General features: G+C 34.3%; 2 protein-coding genes and 1 non-coding gene across 8 annotated transcripts in view; 2 read left to right on the top strand and 1 right to left on the bottom strand.

Annotated features, from left to right (window-relative positions):
• Positions 1 to 110: 110 nt before the first annotated feature.
• LOC111044717 (deubiquitinase OTUD6B) lies at positions 111 to 20990 on the bottom strand. Of its 4 annotated transcripts, none has more exons than XM_039423676.1 (5): positions 20809 to 20990; positions 9164 to 9309; positions 4480 to 4757; positions 2579 to 2801; positions 111 to 964 (listed from the first exon to the last, which is right to left on the bottom strand). In XM_039423676.1, exons 2-5 carry the CDS (start codon positions 9215 to 9217, stop codon positions 764 to 766), a joined length of 756 nt encoding a protein of 251 aa, XP_039279610.1. In that variant the 5' UTR covers positions 9218 to 9309; positions 20809 to 20990; the 3' UTR covers positions 111 to 763. The 4 variants fall into 4 exon arrangements, with proteins under 4 accessions (XP_039279610.1, XP_039279612.1, XP_039279611.1 ...); XM_039423678.1 differs by lacking the exon at positions 20809 to 20990 and adding an exon at positions 20698 to 20713; XM_039423677.1 differs by lacking the exon at positions 20809 to 20990 and adding an exon at positions 20590 to 20605.
• Trnas-uga lies at positions 5879 to 5960 on the top strand. Its single transcript has one exon. It is a non-coding gene; the product is annotated as a tRNA-Ser (tRNA).
• LOC111044715 overlaps positions 19501 to 22327 on the top strand; it is a 36607-nt gene continuing 33780 nt past the window's right edge. The window contains exon 1 of one of the 3 annotated variants that reach the window (XM_039423665.1): positions 19501 to 19698. The gene's annotated coding sequence lies outside the window, so the exon portion shown is untranslated. The remainder of the gene's footprint in view (positions 19699 to 22327) is intronic. The other 2 variants (XM_039423661.1, XM_039423663.1) reach the window with 2 other exon arrangements.

A 22327-nucleotide genomic window follows, 5' to 3' on the forward strand; every position in this document is an offset into this window, starting at 1 on the left:
GAATGCGGTCGCTGTTTCTAATTTAAGTTACATTAATAATTCGAGTTAGGTCATTTGTAGTAACTTGATAGGAGTAATGGAAAACGGTTCAGGGAGTAAAACAATGCAAAAACTCAGAACATATAGTTTATTTTTCATTAAATTCGGGACAAACTTTGACTTCCCAGTGATACTGCAAACAAACCATTCAATCTACTGAGCTAAAAGCAATTATATAAAAAAGAATCCAATCACAACTGTTTAGTATTCTAATACATAAATACTTATTACCTGCGGTGATTATTTGAGAATTCAAAGTTTACTAGTTTAATAAATAAATCAATAAAATCGACTAGATTGTAACATACACAACATGTATGAAGGAAATCATTGATGATCGAAAACCCAACACTGAATTTCTATAGCTTGATAAACCCCTACCTTCATTTCAATTAATCGATTCCAAAATATACATTGATTTTCAAACAGTAATTGAAACACAGCGGATAAGGAGGTACTACATGGAGTGATATATGGCAGGCCTACTAACCATACGTGTTTCAAACAAGGGAAAGAAACATCATTGAATCATCTGTATGAAATCTAATTCGAGTGCAATTATACACCCAACGGAATTGCAAGTTTACTAATAATACCAATTTGTGACTCACGAAAATTACATGGAGGGGACAAACTGTTGCACAAAAAAAGGTTACAATATCTGGTTTGATATTTTTGCGAATTCTTCTATTAAATTGCATAACAAGTTGTATTGCATTAGGTGCTATGAAATGGGTTCAGTGCCGTTCTCCTCGACTTGGTAGGGCTGGACCGAGTTGTAGTGCTCGCCCAGCCCATACATGTGCCGATGGTAGGTGAGCACCAGCTGCTTTCCTCCCTTGTACTCCCCTCCAATCACAATCGGCGCACCGCTCGACTGGATTATCTCGAACCTGCACTTCAGCAGATGCGACAGCGCTCTCAACTGTCGACAAACCGAGATAACACTTTCAGATAAAACGAGCAATACAACATTATTTATTATACAAATGAGCACGACGCAAATTACAATATTTATGTTGCATTGCTAACCAGGATTAATAAATGGTATTGAAAGCTCATCACAGCCTAAATTATTTCCTCTAATGTCAGCTGCAAAGAAACATTTCCACTTTCAAAACCACTTCGAGGTCATTAAGTTATGGTTTTAGTTTTGATGATCTTACGGATGACTTACTAGGATTAAAATTCTATGTTAATGTAATGATTGATAGTTCAGTCAATATAGACATTAGAAAAGGGGTGTGCTTGCAATTTAAATTGTAGTTCTGATTTTCTAATATATTATTTGGGTACATAAGAGAAGTCCAGAACCAATTTCTTCATGCAAAATTACCTTGTGCTAGATACAGAGTGGCCCAAAAACGTGCGGAAATCAAACCTTTCCGGATTGCCATCGTGCCGTGAATTGTAGGACGTGCTTAGCACGACATTCCTCACACACTGGGCTCGATCCTTCCTTTTATGGCCTTTTATATCGACTCATACACTGGTCCATCATTGCATGTCGTGCTTGCAGGACGGGTCAAAAAAGGAATCATCGTGCCAGTGTGTGAGGAATGTCGTGCTAAGCACGTCCTGCATTGCACAGCACGATGGCAATCCGGAAAGGCGGAAAGGCGGAAAGGTTTGATTTCCGTCACGCCAGGCCAAAAAATATCACTTTCACAAACGACTTCTAGCACGGCACGAAGCGAACTGAATTTGCAGTGTATGGCGCTCATCGTGCTATGCCAAGCTGGTCGTGCCAATACAAAAAATGGCAGGATGTGCAATGCACATCCGCGAGCCACAATCCTCGAGCAGTGTATGGGCCGCTATAAGCGGTCTTCTCTCAGCTCCCAGAACCGACTATAGAGCAATAAGTATTCATATAGCAATTTATTGACTGAGCGAAATGAGGTCTAAGATTTGAGTCGACGGTTTGGCATTTCTCTTAATGTTTATATGTTGCGCATTTACGGCGAAACGCGGTAATAGATTTTCATGAAATTTGACAGTTATGTTCCTTTTTGAATTGCGCGTCGACGTATATACAAGGTTTTTGGAAATTTTGCATTTCAAGGATAATATAAAAGGAAAAAGGAGCCTCCTTCATACGCCAATATTAGAGTAAAAATCAGACTATAGAATTATTCATCATAAATCAGCTGTTTAGTGGACTATAATACTACCCGTTCAAAAACATCGAACATCTTGAAAATGTATCTTTCCATCAACGTTAGTAGACAGTTGACTACTACCCGTTAAAAAACATCGAACATTTTGAAAATGTATCTTTCCATCAACGTTGTAGACAGTTGCAGCCAGACCTGATAACAGCGCTCACATTCACATTCCGGGACGACACGTCACGATACGATTGGACAGAAAGTTCTATGTTTATTTAGGATTTTCTCTAGACATTTCAAATTGATAAATTATTCATTAATTTTTGGGAAAACATAACAGGTCAATATAACTTACTGAACGCGAGGTGTACTGTTCACAGAACTGCTAGTTCATAATGAATTAAAATTTAAATCAGATGATCACCTACCTCGACCTCTCCTCCCCAGGCAGGTGTATTAGCCACTTGATCACAGTAATCTTGGAACTGGACTTCAGTGAGCATTTCGCCAGTGTCCGGGTGACTGAGATATGGCAGGAAATCGACACTGTTCTCTCTCAAAAATTTGCTCGTCATCAGTCTCAACTCTTTGACGCCGGGAGCCCCGAGACCCTCCTCTGTCTTCAGCTGATGTTCGATTGCACAGTATAAACTGCAATAATAGCATAATATTGCTGTTTGGCAACTGACATTCAACTCATTCTACTACAAAATATCAGGAATTGATTTATCAATAGTAAAACATAATTTTGTGGGTTATAAGTAGTTATAAGTGAGTTTCAATTACAGTCTCACGATGGTTCATCAATGTTGTTCAACAATTTATCAATCTTCTAGCTAGAGTTGAGAGATTCTGTGAGGAGTAGATGTTTTGCTCACAAATTTTAATAAAATTGAAGAAATTCCACCAGAATTAGTTTTTCAGTTTCCTAAAATTCACCAACTACTAGTAAAGGTGACAGTTCTGTATCTAAGAGTTTAATAGTAATGTCACTAGGCCCAGTATTTGCTTAGGCCTGTATTTAAGATTTTAATAGTAATAGTAAAGGTAAATATAAAGAAAATAAAAATCTCAGTACCCTTTTTTTTGAAATATATTAGTGATTGGTGTCACTTGAAAATGGCATAAATGTCCGAAACATGTAGTGATAAAATATTTCAAAAAAAGGGTACTGAGATTTTTATTTTCTTTATATTAATATTACAAGTAGCCCTATGCAGAAAAGAGATAATAATAGTAAAGGTTTATACTCTTTTCACGGGAAAAAAGATAGATTTTCAAATTCGTGGTCAACGCACAACATTACGAGCAAATTGCAATGGAACTTGCCTTGCAAGCCTGGATAAACTAAGCTAATTGTTATTTCTCAGTATTTGAGTGCAACCTAGAGTGAACTGGTAGGAAACATAGTCAGTTACATCTGTTAATTAACTATCACATATACGAGCAACGTTCTGGTGAGTCTCCTCTACGCAAGAATTGGGGAATATCTACCAAATATCACGGTATATTTATAAGAAGATGGTTGTCACGCGCATGTTTGTGCTAAATTTCCGGTGTAGCTGACGTCATTTTATATCCAATCATCTGTTTCTAACGAATAAGATTCATAAAAATTGCCAATAGGTGTTGAAAATCGTCTGTGCGGCGATGACGCAATCTAGCTGGCTGGCCATTGCGCACACATTTCGTGACCCCTACTGTTTTCATCTAAATACCGCGCTAAATAAAAATGTTAGTTGAACAATGTAAGGGTGTCCACTGACGATAGAACAAGGGTGTTAAGTTCTGTCATCAGTAATACAACAGGCTTCGAACAACATTTTTTGAGGTTTGTTTTCGTATCATTGATTTTTTGTTTTCTATTTGCTGCTCTATTTGATGTTAAATTATTTTTGTATAATTTCAATTTGTAATTTTCCAGTGGTTTGTTTTATTTCATGTTAGAAGCTTCTGAAAAACAGCTGTTTCTCGTTAGAGCCTTTTGCGTGTATGTATTTTTCGTTCGAAGACATAATTATCCATTCACACATCACACTCGACACACTTGTCCTGTCGTTAGCGGACAGCCTAATCCATGCCAAAATAATTATTCGGTTTGCTAGGCATTTCTAAAATAATTCATATTCTAATCAATTATTGTTCTAATCTAATGATTATTGATTATTTATAATTATTATAGATGTTCTAATCAATTCAAAAAAATATGAATGATGATAAATCAGCAGCAAAGCATCATACAGGATGACACTCAAATATGAAAAGCCCTAAATCCAACATATTATATCATTAAAAAGAATAAATTGTTGAGTATAGAATAATCGCATACCAGTTTCCATCAGACGGAATTTCGTAAATCATGAGATCTCTTTGCTTCAGAATTTTCTTGATGGTTTCAGTCTCAACGTTCCTGGCTCCATGAATGTTCTGCACCTCTTGTTCGGATATTCTCAGTTCGCGTTCCTTCAGAATGGTTGCTTTCTTGTCTCTTCTGCGTTGCGCCTTAGTCAGCCTGTGTTGCCTCAAGCCAGGAACTTCGTCCAAGTCGTCGTCAGCTGTTTCCCCGTCAACACTCAAATTGTTCATTTCATCCGTCACATTGGTTATCTAAAATTGACCAATACAACGCATCAGTGAATTAATAGAATCCAAAAGAAAACTTCTCAAGAACTCACACCTACCAGCAGGAGAGCTTTAAAAATAGAAGTGAATTCATAGAATCCAGGAGGAAACTTCTTAAGAAAATACACCTACTGGCAGGAGAGCTTTGATAATAGAACATGACCATGACTAGAAGCATAGCCACCTCTAATACAGAGGTGAATTAGAGGTGGCTATGCTAAAAGCCGAGTTTTGAACACTTTTTGCGAACAAATTGCGCTAGCTATTAATCAAGCAGAATCTTATTCTAGCTCATTAATTGCTTTATACGAATATGCATCATTTATTTTTATTATATTTATTTACATTGTATCCTTTAGTTTGAAAAGTACATATTAATTTACTTGTAACCTAATAATTTTTCGCCAAGATTATTTGATTTTAGTTGGGAGCAATAAAGTTGATTCAATGCTCAAGAAAATAATGATAGAAAGCTGAAAGAGTTACAATTCAATTTGGAACAGTAGCTTAGTAGTTTACTACAAGTAAATGCATCTCTTTTTCTTGGTCGATTTTTTTGTATAGCCTAATTATTGCGTTAGTTGAAATGTTGTTTTCATTTTATTTATTATTGAATGTTTTACAAGTTACAAGCGATTTTGGAGAAAGGCAATATATATTGCATATGTTCAGATTAAGTATTAATTATTTCATAATTGCGTGGAATAATTACTAGTATCTTTATTTTCATTTTCTTCGAGATTTTTAAAAGGTACTAATTTCGGTCAATCACACCATTATCAAGAGACAAGTAGCTCTATTAAAATAAACGATCATTATTGTATTTTCTTCAATATTACCAATTATTTCATGAAGTTACATGAAGTTTTTTTTCAATTTCAATTGAGTTACTATTTGATTAAAAATTAAAATGCATTTGTTACAAATTACAATGATTGGAGAGAGCATAACCAGCAAAATTGTTGAATGATTTACTGTCGATTCAGCCATCTGTTATCAATACTACTATTGTTTACTCAGCAAGTGAGACAGATGTCGAGATGTTATTTGAATGCTAATGACCTTCGAATATTCAACAACAATATTGATGAAGTGAGACATTGCAAGCTGCGGTGTCCGAGTGGTTAAGGAGTTGGACTTGAAATCCAATGGGTTCTACCCGCACAGGTTCGAATCCTGTCCGCAGCGACATTTTTTGTTCAAAAGAGATCTCATATCGAATCAATTCTTCATAATATTCAATACTGTGTAATCTTTTTTTTTTTAAATGATAAATAGGGTTAAGCTCTTACTATTGCATAGGTAATAAGAGATCATTTAGGCTAATTCTATAATATTATGAATCATTATCAATACATTGTGTACGTTCTGTGTACAGTAAATTGTCCCAGTTCCAATCGTACATTGTTACATCACGTGACTGGTGCAAAACTACTTGTTCCCATGGAACACCACTTCAGATCTTCGATTCAGGTTTTTGGCACACACTTTTGAAATTAATTTCCACCAAAGAGTGTCGTAGCGTAGCTGCGTAAATTGACAAAGACCGCTGTAGTGTATCATAATAATTATTTCCATTATTAAATTAGTTTTATGATTTAAAGCAATAGTACAAATTCAAATGAAGTAGTTGGTGCTGGTGCACGTAAAAATTTTATGTTGGCTATTACCATAGCTACCTCTAATACAAGGCCGCGGCCTACGATATTGCAACGTCGCAGTGTAGGCCTACAATCTAATACATGATTGGTGAAAAAGATTAAAAAAATAGCAGCTGATCTTTTTCACCAATCATGTATTAGATTGTAGGCCTACACTGCGACGTTGCAACACCGTAGGCCGCGGCCTTGTATTAGAGGTGGCTATGCTATTACAGATCAAAGGTTCTAGGTTGGCTATGTTGTAACTGGAACATTTTATTATTATTATTATTATTATGTTGTCAGGACGGGTTAATCTTTCATAATAGTTCAATAGACAATAGAATGGTTCTAAAATGTGGAAAAAGCAGAAGATAGTTTGTTTTGCCTGCGCATGCGTAGAGAAGCAAGGAGACTACAATTCAATCGACCAATCAGAGCTCTTCAAACATGGTACTGTCACAATTTACCAGGCTTTGACTGTGGGGCAGAAATTTGCTACTGGAACTAGTATCTGATACAGAATCTGTCAAAATTGTTAACATTGGACGCGGAACTTTTTACCGGGTAAATTGTGAATCAGGCAATTTACCACCTTTCATGTACCCAGAAAGGGCCCAATAACACCCAAACCCAAACATTTCTTATCCAATGATTTCAATTATGTAGTCCAATCAAATGGTAAACATCTCCGAAAGAATTCTTCTCAACGATTTTATAAGTATTTTGGGGCGCTGATTTCGAATCTGAAATTTGTAGTCATGCCAGAGTCACCCCTAAAAACCTCCAAATTTTTGGAATTTTTTCAATGTTTCCATTTTATCTCGATAGCCTCGGATTTTTTCGGGAAGAAACGTTTTCTACAAAATTAAAAATAATAGAACTCCCAATTAATTGAGTGGTTGTGCAGTATTCTACGATTTTTGGTTTTGGAGCAACAGATTTTCAAAAAAGGAGTATTTTTCAAGGTTTTTTAAATACTGGAAATTTACTCCCCTACTTCTACTCTATACAATTTGAAATACTACAAAGTAATGACGAAAAAATGAATATTAGATGAAAGTACAGTATAATCAATTCTGAAGAAGATTCCTTGTGATTTTTCAAAATTAGTTTAGGGGGAAGAGAATACTCGCAAAAATAGAAAACCATGTCCTACAGATATGCCTCTCCACTAGGAAATACTGAAATTAAGGGCATCCACCGGCGATTCTGATAGAACACAACCCTTGTAGCCTATAATGATATCAGCCAAAATATTGATTTGTTTGGTTAGGAAGGCCTTCAGAAGGTGATACGATAAAATATTGGTATTTTGGCTGTAGGACTTGGTTTTCTATGTTTGCAATTATTCCCCCAAAAATTTCTAAGGAATCTTGTTCAGAATTAATTGTACTTTCACATGAAATGTGATTTTTCATCAAAACTTTATGATAACCCAAGTTGTATAGAGTAGAAGTAGTGATTTTCCAGAATTTGAAAAAAATACCTCATTTTGAAAATCTGTAGCTCCAAAATCAAAAAAGGTAGAATCCGTCGCGACAACTCAATTTATTGGAAATTCTTCTATTATCTTTGATTTTGTAGAAAATGAAAAAGTCCCAGAATTTGGATTTTAGGGGTGAAGAGGGCAGGGCGTCTGGCTTGTCAGCAAATTTCAGATTCAAATTTAGCACCTCAAAATTCATATAAAACCGTTGCGAAAAATTCTTTCGGAACTGTTTCCTGGAGAAATTACTATTTGACTGGACTAATGTATGAAATTATAAATGATGCAGAAAAAGGACTCCAGTAGAAGGGTGTTGCACTGGGTTTACACGTTTTACTCTCTTGCAGTTTGAAAAAGTTATATCCCTTGCAAATATAATATACCGAGTGATTCAAAAAGAACTTTACAACTTTGAAAATACATATAAATCTTATTAAACAACGTACGGAGCTGGTTTTGGTGTTTTTTTTTTAAGAAAAACATTCCAAGTTTTGACTCGCGTAGTCCGCTAGTGCCTGGTCGCGCCGCACAAGCGCTAGCGGCAGTTACGTCAAAGATAGCTGTCTTCACTGGACCCGAGCGTGCTAGATGTGTGTTTTGGTTTGAAAATGGCATAGTGTACCTTGACATGTTGTAAAAGTTTTTGATACCACAGATCGATGAGAATGACCGAAAACGAAATGTTTTCCTTATGCAAGATGGCGCACCACTACACTATCTGACTGACGTCCGGGATTTTCTTAATGACCGCTTTCCAAATCAGTGGATTGGCCATAATGCATCAATTGCATGACCCCCTCGTTCCCCAGACCCAACACCGCTGGTTTTTATTCTTGTGGGGTTTCCTAAAAGATAAATTATGGTGTACGTACTCCTTTTCCAAACACTCTACCTGAACTTAGAGCAAGGATTTGCGCTGCTGTTGAGCAAGTTACACCTGAAATGCTAGTGCGAGTCTGGGAAGAAATCAACTTTTGATGGGATGTCTGCAGGATAACCAACGGAAGTCACATAGAAAATCTTTAGTTTAAGGTAAGAAAAACATGAAGTGTTTTCCTTTAATACAACACCAAAGCCAGCTCTGTACCTTGTTTAATAAGATTTATATAAATTTTCAAAGTTGTAAAGTCCTTTATGAATCACCCGGTATAATACAATACAATATAATACTATAATATGTAATACAATATAATTCAACATTATATATTTATTCAATTTTTTTTAATAGGCGTGAATTATCCTTGAAAAATTAATATACTTACATTAGCATTGATACCACATAATTGAGCCATTTCCTCATCGTGTCTTTTCTCCATTTCCAATTCTAAACGACTGATTTCTTCAGTAATTTCCCTCTTCTTCTTTTTGTCACCCTTTGGAGCTGATTTCTTCAATGACTGAATCTTAGCTGTAAAATGAATTTTTTAAGTTATTACTACTAGATCTGACATGGTTATTTAGTCTTGAAAATTGAATACAAACAAGGCATTTACTCAGATTTGTTGTGAATTACTTGCGTGAAGCATTTTACCGTTACTAGGAATTATCAATGAGTAATGTTGAACAAAAATGACATCCGAATTTCTTATTCAAATTTTGATTAATATAAGCTACATTATTATTAACCTTCATCCGCTCGCGCCTTGTGGAGTTACAATTCCGCTCGCGCAGCGGCAATTTGGCCGCTCTTGTTTTTTTTTAGGTTTATTCATTCCCAAAGTGTATAATATATTTCCAATGTCACTGATTACAAGTACTACCCTATAATATAGGATATTACAGGGATATAATACGATTTTGATTAATCATATAGCTTAAAATGACCTTTAATATATATGTATCCTTTGAGAAGTTTCAAGGCTGGTATTAGACTATGATGACATGTTTTTAATTTAAAGCAAATACAACCCCTAAGCGTTAGCATATATAAACGATCTTTAAATATATGGTTATTTGAAACCGGCAGGGATGCCGCTGATCAGCTCATCTAATCCTCTTACCGACTTTAACTCTGTATATATTTTTCTTATATTCATCATCATATCTATATATAAATACATCAACATCATCAATATATTGCTCATAATTTATCATTTTTCAGGTTCTAAATTTTATCTTGTGCCATGTTAAAGCTGTCTATACCGTAATAGTTATATTGTACTTATTCAATTCAAACATCTATACTTTCTTCACTAAATTTAATTCACTTTCAAATTTTTCAAGTTATATTATAAATATTTATTATTCTCTTTTTAGTTCAAAGTTATTTTTCATTAGAACTCTTTCCCCACACACAGACTTGTCTATGTGGGGAAAATTCACAAGTGTTTTATATTATTTATTCATGTACTGAATTTGTTATCTTGTTATCTATGATCATTTTATGTCATTTATAAAATTATTGACATATGACCATAGTTGATCTATTATGGTATTAGTACATTTTTATATTGTAATATATAAATGTAATTATATAACTGTAATATCTTTCATCAAAGGCATTTCATAATTCATTTACGTCATAGAATCAGTGTAATAACGGCCGTACTAGTCGTATAAAAAGTTGTTCATTTGAAATGTTAGGAATTGGTTGAAATGAAAAAAGTTTAGTTACCTCTCACAAATTTTTATAAATATCTATTTGATAATGAGTAAAAGTTTACAATCCAATAAAACTTAGAAGTATCTAATTCGCTTCTATGTTTTCTTTCAGTAAGGCTATTGCAATTTTACAAGCCATAGGAGATAACTTGAAAAAATAAATACATTACAAATTGGTTTTAGATGAAAATGATGCATTGTAATGTGAATAAAAATGATAAATTTAAAGAGATATTTGCAGAAAAATTCTTGGTGTAGATCCCAATACAAGCGCTTGCGCGGGCGGCAATTTGGCCGCTCACTGGTAGTCACACTCTAAAAATCACTCCTACGCTCAAGCAAGTCACCAACTGAGCTGGATGAGGGCAGAAAAAGTCAGGGAAGATAGTGGGGGAGGATTACATGGCACTCTCACTACTCACTAATTGCCAGATGAGGAAATATAACAAACATTCTAAAAATGCGGCCAATTTTCCACCGGCGCGAGCGGATGAAGGTTGAATCTTGATCACTGAGCTGCATTTAAATTACAACATTCCTAGCTCTTGACTTTGAAGAGTAAGAACTGAAGTTATGATAGGCTATACTATGGCAGGCATAAGTAACATCAGTCTACTCCTCAAGATGCGTAGACGTTCTATGACCCAATATACGGGCGTCAATATAACGCGCTGAATTTATTTCGCACGTCTGCAAATGCATGGCCTCTTATTTTGCTTCTATTTTGCTTACCTATATAGTCTACCCCAAAAGAGACAATAATACCGGTTAAAAGCAGAAAAGATTCAGCGCGTTTAAGACGCTCGTATAACTATCGTTCTTGCCTATAACTACCGGTATCTTTAATGCGACTAAAAAGGTTGTTTGCGTTTATTCGGTCGGTATAGTACAGGCTAATCCTGCAAGTATGTTACATGAATCAAGTGTCAAGTTTATAATTTCCAAAACATAAATGCTTCAGCAGTAAGTTAGGTAGGCTAGTTTATTGCAATTTTACAGTGCCAAAGGGATAATCAACAAAAAAATAAAAAGTAATAAAGTTTTGAAGATTCTTCTGAAGAAATACCAAGTTATTTTATTAAATTAATAGTGATTCCTAACAATTATTGCTTCGGTCGGCTGTCGGCTTACCAATTAGTGTTTAGGTTAAGCAGTTAGATAACAAAATACTAATGACTAAACTAGGTCTATGCTAGGAAATTTATAAACTTTAGACTACCAATGTAATAATTAGTTTTGAAAATATAGCTGAATATTGGATTAATTAGTAAAAGAATTTATTACCTTGCAACACTTACTTGTCAGCTGATTTATGATGAATAATTCTATAGTCTGATTTTTACTCTAATATTGGCGTATGAAGGAGGCTCCTTTTTCCTTTTATATTATCCTTGAAATGCAAAATTTCCAAAAAAAACCTTGTATATACGTCGACGCGCAATTTAAAAAGGAACATACATGTAAAATTTCATAAGAATCTATTACCACGTTTCGCCGTAAATGCGCAACATTTAAACATTACCGTAAGAGAAATGCCAAACCGTCGACTAGAATCTTAGACCTCACTTCGCTCGGTCAATTAACGAAAAACTCTGGAGACGCTCTACAACTGCTCGCATTTCAATATTATTTTATGATGTAGAAATATAATTATTGAATGATAGAATATGTTAAAAATACAGACGGCTATATTTTCTCAAACAAACATGAAAATATCATCGGATTTGTAGTTTTGGCTAAATTTTATATTTTGCCTAAAAAAGAGAGTATAAACATAAACCATAGCCAACTCTAATACAGAGATTAGAGGTATCTGTATTAGAGGTGGCTATGCATAAACCCATAAGTTACTGTACTCAACCATGAAAAGTGAAAGGTTCTCAAATATTATTCTGAGCAATGAGAGTCTTTGAAAAATTCATGGAAAGTAAATTTGTCACTACGGGTTTATATAATACACTAGCAAGAACCCATGCTTCGCAAGGATCTATTTTAAAACTTGATGTAATAGAATTTTGAAGAATTGAGAATAGGCCTATAAACATTCTTGGTTAATTAAGAATCTATAAGCAAAATTTCAAGTTAATTAGTCCAGTAGTTCAGACGTGATGATGCGTCAAACATAATTTTCCTATCCCGTACGTGCATAAGCCAGCTTTACTTTATATAATTATTATAGATATAGTTAACGACTGCAAGAGATAGGACTGTGGAACAGAATAGTGGTGAAACTATGATAGCGCCAGAAGTGTCTCAAACACAATAGTAGGTACTACATGAACTTTTTAAAAGTGATTTGAAAAAATGTTAAAACAACAGAACTGAATCCTTATCATTCTACCTTCATTTAGAGAGGCTTTTGTTTGAGCCGAATGGAAATCCATTTATAAAAAAATGAATTTCTGTTTGTTCCCTGTAGACTTGAAAACAACTTGACATAACGGCATGAAACTTTGGGAATATGTTGTGTGAATATTGGGGATGGTTTCTGAACAGAAATTTTAATAGGGGGGCTAATAATAATATTATTATTTATTAATCCATTTTACAGACATATGTTTTCGAAATTTTCGGCCGAGTGGCTACTGAAGAACGAAAAGATGATCATGATTCAAGATCATATTGTGATAATATGATTTAGAATCTAAAGTTTCCAGCTGTAATAAACACATCACCCTGTGATAAATTTTATTATTGTGTACTGGTATTAAAACGGTAGTTTGGAGTTGAAGTGTAGTTGATTGGTACCAGCTGTTGATAATGGTTCCTTAGAAGACCTATACAAATAATTATCACTCCCCTATCATTGAGAAACTGGAAAATGTTGGAAAAAACTATTCACCTAATGAAAGAGAGTATATATTTATTGTATAGTATTCATATTGCATTCATTAATTACTGAAGAATGAAAGAATAATTTACAATTTTTTGATTTTAGCTTAGCTTATATTCATCCTAAAATGGAAAGAATATGGAATTCTGTGTCATTCATCGTACATCGCATATTTCCTGCACCATATATCAACAATCTACAGCTATGAAAACATTGAATATTTTTCCTTGAAACACTGATATAACCTTTTTTTTTAATTGAAAACTTTACTGATAGATATAACTACCAATTGATTGAGAAGAATAATATGTTTTCGGAATAATGAATGATGCATGACTAAGCACATAGGAAGTCCGTATTGAGATGTAAATGAACATGTTGATTGTCAGATAAATTTCATGATTCACCAAATAAAGTCAAGTGTAACATGAGATACATTGGCGGTACGAAGTTCGCTGGGTAAGCTAGTTGTAAATTAAGCTTTATTATTAATAGACAACGCTGAAAAAGACAGGCTCAATCACCAGGAATACTATAAATCTATGAGGGACCAGTAAGCCATTAATTTTGAGTAGTTCAATTACTTCCATTATGGACACTGGATACATTATGGACAATCAATACGTATGAAATTTATTGGCTACCGTACAGAATAAAAAATTTTTGATTGCAGTGACCCCGACTACTGTATTATGAATAACCATTCGGATCAAATATAAGGAATTACTCGCATCTCTCATCAACCCGTAATTTTTATTCACAAAATATTAACAAAAAAAAATATATTAAGTTATATTTAATAAACTCATGGCTAGTACTCAAGTTTGTCTTTTTCTGGCCGTGCTACAAATAGATGTAGGTATATGTTTGATATTTTGTTTCTGTAATCTTGTTGTCTATTAAAAAAAGTTTTCAATGTGATTTTTGATGGCAATAAAATTTGAATTTGAAAAAAGAATCATCAACAAACTCCTAACCAAAGAAAACCTTTGTGCTCTGTTCTAATCGGAGTGTATGAGACTCCATATACAGCTGATAGAAGGTGCAAACCGAACTGGCCAAGCGTACAACAATGGAACAAACATGTGGCAAGCTCGCGCTCTCAATCAACGCGAAATCAATTCGATCAGCTAATTGATGAAATTGTTTTAAGCTTTCCAATGATTACAACATATGTTAGACTATAATGTGTCAATTATCTCAGTTCCATATGGAGTTCACCTTACCATAAGTTACTTAATAGGATCCTATTTCATCCTTTGAAATCCTTAGAGGCAAAATATCTCAAAATCCGTTCTTAGTGCGCATCTAGCATGTTTGAAGAATATTTGTGCAAAGTTTCAAGTCTGTAGGCCAATTAGTTTGAGCTGTAGTGTGATTTTACATCAAAATTTTCCTACCTGAACGAAAAAGTTCCTCATGACTTTGCTGTGCAATGAACGGTTAAAAAGTGAAAATTTTGAAGAAGAAGAAGAAGAAGAAGAAGAAGAAAGAAGGAGAAGAGGAGGAAGAAGAATAAGAATAAGAAGAAGGAGAAGAAGAAGGAGAAGAAGAAGTAGAAGAAGAAGAAGAAGAAGAAGGTGGTGAAGAAGAAGAAGAAGAAGAAGAAGAAGAAGAAGAAGAAGAAGAAGAAGAAGAAAAAGAAGAAGAGGAAGAAGAAGAAAAAAGAAGAAGAAGAAGAAGAAGAAGAGGATAGATTATTATGTTGCTTTGGCCTGTGATCTGTATAAATGTCCTGTAACAACTAAAGGTGCGTCCACACATGCCGACCGAACCTCGAACCGCGCAGCAAACCGTGCATTCCTCCGAACATCTTGCCTTTCAACGAACATGAGCATATGTTTCATAATGTTGAAAATCAGCTGTTAATCATTCGCCGTACCGTACTCCGAACCATTCGCCGTGCCGCTTGCCTCTGTTATAACTGCTCGCCTCACCTCACTCCGAACGCTGAACTTTTCAGCCAATCAGAGCCCTCGATTACAATTCGCCGTGCAGCTCGATCCACAATATTTTGGCTATCCATCACAAGTGGAAAACATGCGAACATGAATACAGAAGTATGGGCAATTTTTTATTTGATTAAATTCATGTTTTGAAGAATTCATTGTTACGAATGATGAATTGATAGGAGCTTATAAATATTTTCTAATTCAAATGAAATGACTTCTGAGAAAAATAATGATTGGATAAATACCAATATTGAATTATTGTTGACCAAGAACTCAGTACATCGATAATTCATTCAACTACTCCTGTATTGATAAAATTATAATCATTTTCTTTATTGATAATCAATTCCATCAACTAACTGGAAAAAGTACTTCAATTTCCATGAATTTATTGATAGAATTATATAAATCTAAAGTGTAGGTCATATCTAAATTCACAAAGAGTTCGATTCTTGTTGGCAAGAAAGATGTTATTCAACGCAGAAATCATTGTTATTTTACTTAAATATAGGATAAAATGAATAGTTCTCTTTCAGGGGGATTTTTGACAACCCACAAAACTCATTTTTCATTTGAAGAAATAATATCAAAAAGGTGCATAGGACCTTACTTTTTTGTTCAGCTTGCCAAAATACCCCTCATTTCAATATTAAAATTTTCGACTGACTGTACAGTGAGTCAATCATTCTATCAAGGCTTGAATAATTTTGAAATTTTTATTAAATGAAAATGGTAGAGAATAATTATCATGTAGATATCAACACATTTATTTGAAGACATATTAACTGCATGCGTTTTCATATTACCGATACAGCATTGATAAAACTGTAGACGTTTATTTAGCTGTCTCAAAAACTGTTCTAGCTGAAAAATTAATAATACATGCCACGTGTAGGCTTATACATTGCATCAGGAAAACGAAGTTCAAAACTATGGTTTTGAGATAATTTCTTTGATGCAGCTGTTTCCCATTCACCATTATAAATTATACAGAGTTTGTGAAAATAAAAATATTTATTGATTACCAAAACAATACTATTATTATATTAATGATAATAATTAATTATCAAAACAATACTTTTATTATATTAATAATAATATTATTAAACATATTTATCAATTATCGGAACAATATTATTGAGGTTGAGTGGAATCAGGTAGAAAGCAATAATAGAACAGATGTTCTTTTTTGAATTTCTATCATATTATTTTGTTATTTCCAATGATTACAACATATGTTAGAATTGCACATGTCAATAAATAAATTATTATCTCATTTCCATAATGGCACTCACCTTACCATGTTCATAACCTTACTTAATAGGATCCTTTTTCATCCTTTGAAACCCTTAGAGGCAAAATATCTCAAAATCCGTTCTTAGTGCGCGTCTAGCATGTTTGAAGAATATTTGTGCAAAGTTTCAAGTCTGTAGGACAATTAGTTTGAGCTGTAGTGTGATTTTACATAAAAATTTTCGAAAAATGTCCTCTCCTGGACCCCCCTGTGCTCCTGATCGAAATTTTTCTGCATAGATCTAATTTTCCTTCGTAGCTGAACAAAATAGTTCCTCATGACTTTGCTGTGCAATGAGCGGTTAAAAAGTTCAGAATTTTGGGGGGGCCCCAGCTCCCTCAGGGGGGCAAATTTCTGAAAATCCTTTCCTAGTGGATGTTTTCAGGCTACCATAAACAATCGTGCAAAATTTCAAGTTTTTAGGCTCAGTAGTTTGGGCTGTGGTGTGATTTCAGTCTGTCGGGGCTTAGCCTTTTATAAGTATAGAGAAGAAGAGAAGAGATTAGGATCGTGGAACTTTAATTTTTTTAACTGAATTATGTTTCAAATTACTCGACTCCTAAATTTATTCGTACAACTAGATCTATGTGATTTTTGACTCTTATTTATTATGATTGATGAGCAACCACATTACCTGATGAATTATGGAGCTATATAAAATGACATCGCAAAAATTTCTTTGAGTTAGCAAAGAAAATGCTTGGTTGTAGACGTTTTGAGAACGGACTGAACTGATAAAACAACTGATTATTTTGTTGAATTCAGTAAAATTAATTGCTCACTTCAGCATTGATATAAGACTGAATTGAAAAAAATGAGAATGGATTTTCAATTGAGCAAATGCTGGCGTGCACCTACCTACTTCGTACATCATAATATTTATATTTTTGAAGAATTCTCTATACTCAACTGCACGAATATAGACCGATGGAAATTGGAACAGTTGAGTCTCCCCCCTCATCACCATGCCGCACCCATTTAGACTTTGCCAATTAGTCAGGTGTATTTTATAAGTATTAATTAATTTTCATTTATAATCAGTTGTGGACAACGTTCATCAACTCTTATTATTTGGCAACCTATTACTCATCTGTTCTAATTTTCATCAGGCTATTTTTGCGCGGTTGACTTGAGTCGTAGAAACGTCGATCAAATAAACATGGACCAGTCAGAAACTGATGACTCATTACGTCGTTGATCAATTTTTGCTTGATCAATGACCAATTATTTATTTCATTTTTTTATTTTTTTTACTGTACTTAACTCTCCAATATTGCTTGTTATTTCTCTGGATTGGTGCGAAAACTACCAATGTCAATTTTTTTCAAATATGAGTTTAATAAACTAATACATCACTAATATAGATTATTTTCAGTTCCAAAAGTACCAATGTCCTATCTCAAAGCAATAAAAAGTTATAACATTTATAATACCAATGTCATGATTTATTGCTACCTCGTTGAACAATTCATTATTTTTAACGAAAAGGAATAAACATGTACTGTTTAAAATAATACACATGTTGCTGTAAATAAAATACGATACAGTGCTTTGAAAACGCGTTTTTAATGTATATACCTTTTACTCTATCTACCAATTATTGAATACTGTATATGCAATTTTTACAGCTTTCTTGAATAGTGCGTGCTGGCCGTTTTTACTTTCCTTATGCCCTATTACCATAGGTAAGGAAAGTATTGCTTTCCAAGAAAAATTAAGGTACCCTAATTTCAAGTTTTCTATACGTTTCAAGGTCCCCTGAGTCCAAAAACATGATGTTTGGGTATTGGTCTGTGTGTGTGTATGTGTGTGTGTGTGTGTATGTGTATATCTGTGAACACGATAACTCCATTCCTAATCAACCGATTGACTTGAAATTTTAAACTTAAGGTCCTTATACCATGAGGATCCGACAATAGGAAATTCAATAAAATTGAATTCAAAATGGCGGAAAAAAATGCGGATAATTACTAAAAAACCATGTTTTTCACGGTTTTCTTGAAAACGGCTCTAACGATTTTCTTCAAATTCATACCATGGATAGCTATTTATAAGCCCTATCAACTGAAATGAGTCTCATTTCTGGGAAAATTTCAGGAGCTCCGTAATATTCTTGAGAAAAATGGCGGATAATGACTAAAAAACCATGTTATCCACGGTTTTCTCGAAAATGGCTCTAAAGATTTTCTTCAAATTTATACCATGGATAGCTATTTATCAGCTTCATCAACTGGCATGAGTCTCCTTTCTGGTAAACTAATGGGGGGTCCACCCAATACCTACTATTACTTTAATAGTAATAGTAGGTATTGGTCCACCCCATCATTGCGAAATGGACTTAGTAACCTCCTTCTCGTGCATGAGGTAGGTAGGTAGCGCAGTTCATAAAATGAACACATAGTCGAGATATTTCATCTGTAGAACATCTGTCTGTAGAAATCTTCGAATTTCACAATTTACACAAAGGAAAAAGTACTCTGAAAACAATTATATATACACATATACAGAACTGATCGTAGTCGTACTGGTCTGATCGTAGTTTCAAATAGGAGCAAGGAAAGTTGTGTGAGTGTACCACACCAGATTTTTTTAACGTAATTTCGATAATCCGGATAATTTGATATTCCGGATGGGGTCCGGTCCCAATTAATCCGGATTATTGACGTTCTACTGTATTGCTTGTTGTTGAATTCCTTATTAAGAAGGGAAAATTAACTTCGTAGGCTATAATAAAGTTTTAAGCAAGTTTGTACGGTGTACGACACACACAACTTATAACTTGTCAAGTTGCCGGCAAGTCGAGTCAAGTTCAGCTTGAGAGGGAACTTTTCACATTGGAAGAGGGAATTTTGCATCACTGGCTAACCCACGTGTCTAGGATGCCCAGCGGGCAGTGCAGTGCACAAGCCTATCCCAATCCAACTCTCAACGCGCTTCAGGTCTCTCGCTCAGTCGTCAACTCAGTGCTCAGTCCGTGAGTGTGTGAGTGTGTGCTTCCTCTCTCCGTCTGTCACCCACAATTAGAACGGCACGGCTATACTATCGTCGTGTCTGTGGTCACCGTTCAATGTCACGGTTACTGTCTTCATCTGAATTTTCAACAACAGTGATAGTCTTGTAAGTTTACACATTTCACTAACTTGAATAATTTTTATCGTTGACGAAAGTTTATCTAGCTCGCATAGATGTCTGCTAGATGCTAGATGATGTTCATCCTGCACAACAATGTGTGCTCCGCTATCGTGCATGAAAAACAGAAAGGTAGATCCAACAGAAGGTCGGTAGCTTGTTTGGGGTTCGGGGTAGCATCTTGCTCCACCAAAACAACAAAAAAACTTGTCTTCACTCCCCGTGAATTCTTCATATTGTAGTCAGCGCATTCATATATCCTTGCATGACAATAGTCCACAAAATCTATTTCTTTGCGTAAAGCTAATTCAGTACCTTATTTATGTCCACTTTTCCGTGTTTTTATTTTTCTAAATCATCTACTCTTGTGTTGAATTATTACATTACGGTATCAAAGAATTATTTTTTTAAATCATTGTACTGTAGCTAGTTTGAGCCTATAATAATTCATCTGTTTGAATATTGAACTGTGAATTACTTTTGATAAGTCAATTATTACCTGGTCCCTCTTATCAGTGATTGTGGACAATCAACGGACTTTAGAGCTCCAGAGTAACTTGTATAATGAAAATTGAGTTCGCCAGCATAAATTCCAATGTTCGCACAAAACGTAATAATTAGCCTACTTGCCAACTTCCCAGCATAAATTGCAATATCCCCACAAAAAACGCAATAATTGGCTATCACGCAAAAAGAAAAATGGAACATAATAATAATAATGAGATTCTGTTCATGGCGTGGTCATAGGTATGGCCACAAGTGAACAAGTCAAGAACATAAAAAACTGTCATAAGACAGGTCAAGAACAAAATTACACATCAAACACAAAAAGCAGCAGCAGAAGAAGCAGCAAGACTAATGCAAGAAGTATCTACTTACAGTCTGAGGATCACAATCATAGAAAATCTTGCCTCCATGCTCTATCTGAGGGGGTTGGTATGGACATAAGTTTCAAGATTTCTCCAATAATAAGTTAATAGAATTCACCTTTTTACCATGATGTATAAACACTATAAATATAATAATTACTGAATCATAACAATGATAATAATAACAATTCAACCGCTTATTATAAATATAATGATTACTAAATCGTACCAATAAAGATACATCATGACGTTGTCATCAAGTAGATCTGATTGGTGAGAACGTCTTGAAGGCTGGACGGCTTGAGAACGTCAAGCATAGAATTCAATTTTGATACTCTATTCTTGTTTCAACAAGAATTGAAAGAGAGCATTCCGGAGTGCACATGGCAATTCTCAGTACGACATCTAATCGATGTATCGATTGCATTGAGACAAGCTTCACATGATAAGCAGTTCGCAGCAATGCTATTACGTTTCCGAACAGATAAGAAGATTGGAGGAACATTTTGTTCACATAATACGTAATATGCAGCCTGCGTAGAAAGCATTCGGATTCGTAGAAGTACAGTACCGTATTCACAAAATAATGAGATGAGCTCATTCATCTCAATAATCCTCAGATTGACAGAGTATTTCTATAGATAATTAATTGATCCATGTTCTACTATATTCACCAGATAATGTGGATGAGTAATCTTTTAAAAATCTATTTTTGTCTGATGTGGATCCTCATAGTGACAGATCTTTTAATAATACCATTCTTCATATTTATTCAGTAGCCTACGGCAATAAATGAATTCTCATCCTCAATATAAGAATATAATGGGCAAAGTCAAAATTGAAAAATGAGTTTTCAATTCCAAAGGCTCAGTTACAGCCTATGAGAATATAATTGAATCATTAAAAAAATTCATGTAGGCGCAATTATTACAAAAGAGTCTACATAATTGTTACAGTTGGAATGTGTGAATTATACCATGATGTTTTTGTGAATACGTATTAACTTAATTCATCTGGATAGCATTATACTTTTGCAAAATATTGCTGGACAAGTATGGAAAAATCTATAAATTTGAAACAATATTGGAAATGAATGATTGGTTGAAACTGTAAATCGATTTCAACGTATATAGAGGTCCAATAGGACCTACTACGGTTCTCAACTTTTTTTACCCGTGCTAATTCAGCAGTTCAGCATACACCTCAAGGTATTTTTTATTTTGAAATGAATATATTAAGGATATTAATTAACTGCACTCAAACTGTCAAATATATGTACACTTTTTCTTTGTAATTTTCACGTGAGTTTCAAATGTAGTAGAACCAGTTTTGTAAAAGACTAATTGCTACTTTCTTGTTCGCCTCTTGTCAAAGATGTGGTGATTATTCAAATTATCTCATTCATAGATTGCGCTTTGAATAACCCACCTATAACTAATGTACTGTACGATATAATTGTCACCTACACGGACTGACTAAAAATTTTACATAATTATTTTATTTGAAATGCAACTTCCTTGAACCCTGGTAGGTTGTTCTTGGTTCTTGGTTGGATCTTGGATGTTATACAAGAATCATTATTTTTACTATTGAGCTACGGTTTTGACAGGAACAACATTTTTCCAATATTATTTGTTAATCAGACATCACCTGTAATATCGAATTTCACGGATAATTTATTTTTTGAATAGGATCTTCATTTCCGGCTTCAATATAGGCTATCGTTAAGGGATTGAATCACTCTATTA

Source organism: Nilaparvata lugens, chromosome 3 (assembly GCF_014356525.2).
Source record: "Nilaparvata lugens isolate BPH chromosome 3, ASM1435652v1, whole genome shotgun sequence".
NCBI classification, from domain to species: domain Eukaryota; kingdom Metazoa; phylum Arthropoda; class Insecta; order Hemiptera; family Delphacidae; genus Nilaparvata; species Nilaparvata lugens.